Here is an 8270-nt window from a genome sequence, read left to right as displayed (position 1 = left end):
AGGCATGCGCCACCACACCCAGCTAATTTTGTATTTTTGTAGAGATGGGGTTTCTCCATGTTGGTCAGGCTGGCCTCAAACTCCTGACCTCAGGTGATCCGCCTGCCTCGGCCTTCCAAAGTGCTGAAATTACAGTGTGAGCCACCGCACCCGGCGTCTCTAATGGAATTTATACTTGCACATATAGAAGTGAGAATTGAATTCATTGAGAGATTCAACTGCCTTAAAATTCTAGTCCTTAAACTTCCAAGCTGTTCAGTGTGTACATAGATTGCATTTTAAGGTTAACCTACAAGATGATAGTACAGTCATGCACCACATAATGACATTTTGGTTAGCGATGGATGGCACCGATGATGGTGGACCCCTAAGATTGTAGTGGGTCTGAAAAATTCTTATCTCTAGTGATGTCACAGCTGTTGTAATATTGTAGCACAAGGCACTACTCACATGTTTGTGGTGCTGCTGGTGTAAACAAACCTACTTCACTGCCAGTTGTATAAAAGTAAAAGCACATACAATTATGTATAGTGTGTAACACTTGAAAATGATATTAAATGATGTTACTGGTTTATGTATTTACTATACTATTGAATCTTCATTTTAGAGTATATTCCTACGTATTTAAAAAGTTAATTGTAAAACAGCCTCGGGCAGGTCCTTCAGGGGGTATTTCAGAAGGCGTTGTTATCTTAGGAGATGCTAGCTCCATGCATATTATTACCCCTGTAGACCTTCCATGGGACAAGACATGGAGATAGAAGACAGGGACACTGATGATCCTGACCCTGTGTAGACCTAGGCTAATGTGTGTGTTTCTTAGTTTTTAACAAAAAGTGTTAAAAGTAAAAATTAAAAAACTAAAATTTTATAATAGAAAAATGTTTATAGAATACAGATAAAGAAAGAAAATATTTTTGTACAGCTATACAAAGTGTTGTGTTTTAAGCTAAGTGTTATTACAAAATAGCCAAAAACAGCCGGGCCCGGAAGCTCATGCCTGTAATCTCAGCACTTTGGGAGGCCAAGGCTGGTGGATTGCTTGAGCTTAAGAGTTTGAGACCATCCTGAGCAACATGGTAAAACCCCTTCTCAACAAAAAATTTAAAAAGTCAGCATGGTGGCATGCATCTGTAGTCCCAGCTTCTCAGGAAGCTGAGGTGGGAGAATCATCTGAGCCCGGGAAGGTCAAGGCTGCCCTGAGCCATGATTGCTCCAGTGAACTCTAGCCTGGGACCTGGTCTCAAAAATAAAACAAAAGGGTCAAAAATGTTTTTAAAATTGTAAAGTTTATAAAACAAAAAGTTACAGTAAGCTAAGGTTAATTTATTATTGAAGATAGAAAAAAAATACTTAAACAGTAATGTAAAGTAATGTCCTAGGCCTTCACATTTCACTGACCATCACTCACTCACTCACTCACTCACCCAGAGCTACTTCCAGGCCTGCAAGCCCCATTCATGGGAAGGGCACTAGGCAAGTGCTCTATTTTTTTCTTTTTTTTTTTTTTTTTTTTTTGAGACGGAGTTTCACTCATGTTACCCAGGCTGGAGTGCAATGGCGCGATCTCGGCTCACCGCAACCTCCGCCTCCTGGGTTCAGGCAATTCTCCTGCCTCAGCCTCCTGAGTAGCTGGGATTACAGGCACGCACCACCATGCCCAGCTAATTTTTTGTATTTTTAGTAGAGACGGGGTTTCACCATGTTGACCAGGATGGTCTCGATCTCTTGACCTCATGATCCACCCGCCTTTGCCTCCCAAAGTGCTGGGATTACAGGCTTGAGCCACCGCGCCCGGCTATTTTTATCTTTTGTACTATATTCTTACTGTGCCTTTATGTTTACATAAGTTTAGATATACAAATACCATTGTGTTGCAGTTACCTACAGCATTCAGTCCAATAACGTGCTGTACCATCTAGGTTTGGATAAATGCACTCACTCTATGATATTTGCACAATGACAAAATCACCTAGTGATGCATTTCTCAGAATGTATCCCTTTTGTTAGATGATACATGACTATATTTCTAAAATTAAGTTCCCAAATAGAGTAAAAACTAAAGTGAATGTTTCATTAAACATTTTTAATATATATGTGTATATATACATGTGTAAATACATGTGTACAATCGATACATAAACACATGCATCATTTAAGTTATACAATTTTTTTTCTGAATAGTTGAAATCCAAACAATTAATATATGTTCTTTTTACCTTGAAATTCTAACTGGTATGAATACCATGAAACAATGCATTCCATGTTATTGTTTGTTGGGGATGATTTTCTCTTTTCTATGGAGTGAAGATAAATAATGGTGCTTACATCTTAGGATTGTCTTAAAGCCTGATCTAATAACATAGTAAATGGCCAAGAATAGTGTGGTATGTAGCCAATCCTCAATATATAATATCTATTGTTATTTCTAGTGTGAATTTTTATTTATTTATTTATTTATTTTTGAGAAGGAGTCTTGCTCTGTCACCTAGGCTGGAGTGCAGTGGCAAGATCTTGGCTCACTGCAACGTCCACCTCCTGGATTCAAGGGATTCTCCTGCCTCAGTCCCCCGAATAGCTGAGGTTACAGGCGTGCACCACCAAGCCCTGCTAATTTTTCTATTTTTAGTAGAGATGGGATTTCAGCATGTTGGCCAGGCTGGTCTCAAACTCCTGACCTCAGGTCATCCGCCCGCCTCTGCTTCCCAAAGTGCTGGGATTACAGGCATGAGCTACCATGCTTGGCCTCTAGTGTGAATCTTGACCATCAATTATAAACATGGAGACAGTTAATATATGTGGAGAAAGAAGTTCCTATACATTTATTACACTTACTAGTGGTCTTTTTAATTTATTTTGAGACAGAGTCTCCCTCTGTCGCCCCGGTTGGAGTGCAGTGGTGTGATCCCGGCTCCTGGCAACCTCCTGGCTGCAAGCTATTCTCCTGCCTCAGCTTCCCGAGTAGCTAGAGTTACAGGCATGCGCCACCATGCCTGGCTGATTTTTGTATTTTTGGTAGAGACGTGGTTTTGCCATGTTGGCCAGGCTGGTCTCAAACTCTTGGCCTCAAGTTACCTGCTTGCCTCGGCCTCCCAAAGTGCTGAATCATAGACAGGTGTGAGCCACTGTGCCTGGCCACAGCTGTCTTTGAAAACAAAAATGTAAAAGTGTTTGATTTTTAAAATATGTTAATTTTCAAAAAAACCTGAAAGATTTTTTTGAGACACATAGGTGTGAATATATATGCCAGAGACATATCTCAAATAGTTGAATCTGGAACTATAGCTGTCCTTTCTTTGTTGCTTTCAAGTTGAAAAGAAAGAACCCATTTAAAAGATCAGAAGCACTATCCTTATAAAACAACTGATGAATTAGAAACACATGTGCCACGTTTCACTTTAGCAGATAATGCTTGCAAAATGTGGCCTCTTTAAACCTTGACTCTGAAACTGTTGTATGACAGAGGAGAGCTATGGATCCTTCCATCACTGGTGAATGTCAGTAAGTGGTCAGTGGTTGTTAGGTGGACTCACTTTAATAATGCGCCTTTGACTGAGAAAACCATCCTTGAAAATATGGAAAATGTCATATTGCTATGCTAATTATGATGGTAGAGGGAAGAGATCACTGGTTTTGAAATGGGAAAACCTGGTTTCTGGCCCAGCGATGCACCTCTCATGCCCCCCAGTGACGTTGTGCTCAGGTCAGGGATCTCATCATTCACGGCTGGGGGTCCCTTGCAGCCCCAGCGCAGGGAAGGTGTGAAGAACACTCTGTGGATGCTCACTTGTACACCTAAAGTCACCTCTTATCTCCACAGTGGTCCACATCATACACTAAGGGGAAAAGACACTAATGGATTTTTTAAATTTCTATACACTAATGGATTTTTTTAATGTTTATAATTTTTGTGTCCCCCCCACCTCAAATGTTTATGATTTTTATATAAATATTTTAATGGATATTAAGGATACATGTGCTAGATCAAACACCTGATTTTATCTGGAGGTCACTATTATTTTGAAATACATTTAAGCTGGCAATAACTATTGGCATACTATGCAGATTTGACAAAAATGATGTAGGACATAGATGAGTAACCAGTGTTTAGAAGCCGTAGACTACAGGGTTGCCAGACCCCTTCCTTTTGTGAAAATATTTATTTCATTTTTCTCAATTTGTTGATAATTTAATAGGAGCCCCCTCCCATATTTTTGCCATGGAAAAATGGAAGAACATGTTTGTCTTTCCATTTGAAACACGGAGATAATTCTTAGCCTTTCTGCCTCACTAGAATATGATGAGTTAATGAACTTTAGTTTTCTTAGGGCTAAATGAGGACTATTGGAGGTAAATTGCATTGACACAATTCTATGTAAGAAGTGCTGATGGGAAGAAGTGATACAGGTTGAGTCTGCCTTATTCGAAATGCTTGGGACAAGAAGTGTTTCCAATTTCTGGTTTTGAAATACAGTCATGTGTTATTTAACACAGGGATACGTACTAAGAAATGTGTCACTAGGTGATTTTGTTGTGCAAATGTCATAGAGTGTACATATACAAAAGTAGATGGTATAGCCTACTGCATACCTAGGCTGCGTATTATAGCCAACTGCTCATAGCGTGTTACTATACTGAATACTGTAGACAATTGTGACATATTGGTAAATATTTGTCTATCTAAACATAGAAAAAGTACAGTAAAAATATGGTACCACGGTATACAGTGGTACAAAAAAATGTTACCACTGTATAGGCCAGCTCCATCATAATCTTATGGGACCCCCATCGTATATGACTGACAGTGAAATTAGGTATTTTACAGTCACTGCAAACATGAGTAGTGTATTGCCCTACATTAGGAGAGCTATGATGTCACTAAGTCATAGGAATTTTTTTGCTCTTATGAGACCACCATCATATATGTGATTCATTGTTCACTGAAGCATTGCTAGGTAGCACATGACTGTATTTGCATTATACTTAATGTTTCAGTCTTAATCTGAAAATGTAAAATCTGAAATGTTCCAGCAAGCATTTCCTTTGAGCATCATGTCAGTGCTTTAAAAATTTCAGAGTTTGGAGCATTTCGGATTTTCAAATTGGGTTAGGGATGCACAGCCTTTACTCATCAAGATCAGTATTCATTAAAATACAAAAGCAAGTGTTACTGTTACCATGAGCTGTTTTGTGTATACTTTAATTGGTTTTATTCTTGTCTTCTAGGTTCCTGGTACAGTTCAGACAGGACAAAGTATGTGTTAAGTTTATTCAGGGAAACCAGAAAAATGGGAGTGTCCCAACATGTAAACGAAAAAACAACCGTCTCCTTGAAGTTGCTGTCCCTTAACTGGAGCCTCCTTTCTACTTTCATGGACTTGTTTGTAATAGTGCAATTTGGTTTTGTGTTTTTTGGGGTTAATTGTATGTTTGGGAATCGCCAAAGGCTTTTAGAGTTCTTTGGCAAAATAAAAATATTTGACTAATCAATTTTTATTATTGGAATAGTTTTAACCTTTCAAATACATGTTCTGTCCTGGAGCAGGATTGTAGATACTAACAGCATCTATTTTCATGTCTGATGTGTTTTTCGTTTAGTCATGTTAGATCTGTGTACCCTAAATCAGCATATTACTCATAAATCATTAATTCATATAAGTATAAGAAATGGTCTTAAAAGATACTGCATTCATTCATCAAATATTTATTCCATGCCTACTCTATGCTAGGCACTGTGCTAGATGGTAAGAAAACTTATTAGGAACCTTTTTGTTTTTGAGGCCATTGCATTCTGGCTGGTTTGTGCTGGTTTAATGGCATCTGAGAAGGTTTGGAAATGTCGAGACCAAAACAATAATTGTTAATGAGGGACAGCGTTATTAGGAACCCTGTAGTATGATCTTTAACATATATGCTTCAAGAAGGGCGGGTCCTAAGAGGGCGTAGAAATGAATGACCGGGTTAAATCCCTTTACATGTGGTTTCTGCTTGAAAAAAAGAAAACTGACATTCGAACAGGACTTTTAATTTGTTTAAACCTCCAGTAATTACTTTTAACAGTAGAAAATAAAAGTCATTCTTATTTTAGAAAAAGTGACAGAAGCAGTCCAATAAGATTATATGTTCCTGTTTCTGGTAAATATCATATATGATCCTCGATCTGATAATATCTCCAGAATATTGTTTTCATCCAAATTTGAGGAGGTATTAAAGCCATTCAGATAGCAGTAACCATTCTGTATGATGTGCAATAAAACATCCAATATCTTTTCTGAAAGTTTTATTTATAATATACATTTTTGTATGAGAAAGGTGATTGGTACAGGGTGCCTATTTTAGTCATGGATCAAAATTAAATTTGTGTAATTTGCAGGGCTTTCTTTCTTTTTCTTCAAATTTACAGGGGTTCGTTATGGAAACTACATTTTAAACTTTGGAATCAAATTGTTTCTTATTTGGGAGGATAATGTATATACATTGGTATTATGTTAAATAATAAAATTGTTCTAATTTGGTGCCATTTGCTGGATCACAACTGTATTTTTGTATCTCAAGCTATTTTCATAAGTTGTGTGTCAATGTATTGTCTCGCAGGAGGGTTTTACAATCCAAACATTATATGTTCTCTGTGTAACTGAATCTCACTTACTTTTTATAAACCAGAAACATTAATTGAAAATATTTTCTGGGGATTTTCTCTTGACTTTTGTATTTTTTAAAATTGCTCACATAAAGAAATTCTCAGAAGTCTTTGTGTTTATTGGTGCGGGTAGAGGATGTACTTAGATTCTTCTTGCCATGTGCCTAAAATGGTAGATTGATAGTTCCTGATACTAGTGAGTAGAAATTTGGGAATTAGAGGGTGTGGTGTTTTTAGCAATACGTAATATATTCACATTGTTCAGCATATAAGTAAATGTTAAAAGATACACATTACAAATTCTCTATCCTGTCAGCCACACATCTGCTTAGTTCCCACCCTCCCCAAAACATTATCCATTGTTGTTAGTTGCTCTTGTATTACTTTGTGCCTATGTTTGAAGAGAAAATCACAGTAGAGTCTTATGTTCTTCTGCTTTAGTAGACAAAAGCTAGTACAGTATATTATAGCCATTGTTCCTTATCTTGCCATTTTCACCTAGCAGAATATCGTGAAGAGCTGCCCATTCATCTGTTGTATGGATGTACTGTAGTGGATTTACCTGGCCTCCTACTCATTATCATTGGGTTCCTCCCAAATGGAACTTCAGGATGCAAGATTAGGATGAAGGGGAGGAATATCCCAGGTCTACTTGTTAGATTTTTCCAAATACCCTATTTGCAGATTGTTCAATCAGTCTTGTCACTGAAGTATTCAATAATCTTTGGTCATGGAACACATTCTGCATGGGTTGTGACTTGACGTGTTGGGAAAGATTTGCTGCACTTCAGCCAGAAAGCCTCCTTATGTACCAAGGTGAAAGCTCTTCACATTCTCCATTGGGAAAAGCAGTAATAACTTCACCACACTACAGATGGTGCCACTACAGCCCAGGCGACCCACTGTACAGCAGTGTTTCCCAAAATGTCACTGCGCGTCAATCTGGGTCAAAATTACAAGGAAAGCTTGTTTTGTGTGTGTTGGGTGGAGGGGTTTTGTTTTGTTTTTTTGAGATGGAGCCTCACTGTGACATCCAGACTGGAGTGCAATGGCACATTCTCAGTTCACTGCTACCTCAGCTTCCTTTGTTCAGGTGATTCAAGCCTCCCGAACAGCTGGGACCACAGGCGTGCACCACTACGGCTGGCTAATTTTTGTATTTTTAGTAGAGACCCGGTTTCACCATATTGGCCAGGCTGGTCTCGAACTCCTGACCTCAAGTGATCTGCCCACCTCCGCCTCCCAAATTGCTGGGATTACAGGCGTGAGCTACCACACCCGGCTGGAAAGTTTGTATTTTAAAAATTACAAAAAAACAAAAATCCATGCCAGTTCCTGGGCCATACCCTATACTAACCGAATCAGAATCTCTGGAAGAGAGTTTGAAAACAGATGTTTTAAAGAAAATCTCCAGATGCACTCCAGCTTGGGCAGCTACCACGCCCAGCTGGAAAGCTTGTATTTAAAAAATTACAAAAAAACAAAAATCCATGCCAGTTCCTGGGCCATACCCTATACTAACCGAATCAGAATCTCTGGAAGAGAGTTTGAAAACATGTTTTGAAGAAAATCTCCAGATGCACTCCAGCTTGGGCAACAGAGTGAGACCCTGTCTCAAGAAAAATCTCCA

General features: G+C 38.5%; 1 protein-coding gene across 12 annotated transcripts in view; it reads left to right on the top strand.

The window, feature by feature from the left end:
• Positions 1-6681, top strand: part of MYO1B (myosin IB) — a 186894-nt gene extending 180213 nt beyond the window's left edge. For 7 of the 12 annotated variants that reach the window (XM_037728538.1, XM_017500670.2, XM_037728537.1 and 4 more), the window contains one exon: positions 5227-6037. In XM_037728538.1, coding sequence (XP_037584466.1) covers positions 5227-5350 — 124 coding nt within the window. In that variant the 3' untranslated portion in view covers positions 5351-6037. Of the gene's footprint in view, positions 1-5226 lie in introns of all 12 variants that reach the window. The other 5 variants (XM_017500671.2, XM_037728546.1, XM_037728545.1 and 2 more) reach the window with 1 other exon arrangement.
• Positions 6682-8270: the final 1589 nt, after the last annotated feature.

The sequence above is a fragment of the Cebus imitator genome, unplaced genomic scaffold (assembly GCF_001604975.1).
Source record: "Cebus imitator isolate Cc_AM_T3 unplaced genomic scaffold, Cebus_imitator-1.0 Scaffold268, whole genome shotgun sequence".
Classification (NCBI taxonomy): Eukaryota; Metazoa; Chordata; class Mammalia; order Primates; family Cebidae; genus Cebus; species Cebus imitator.
This window is presented reverse-complemented; position numbering and strand designations above follow the sequence as displayed.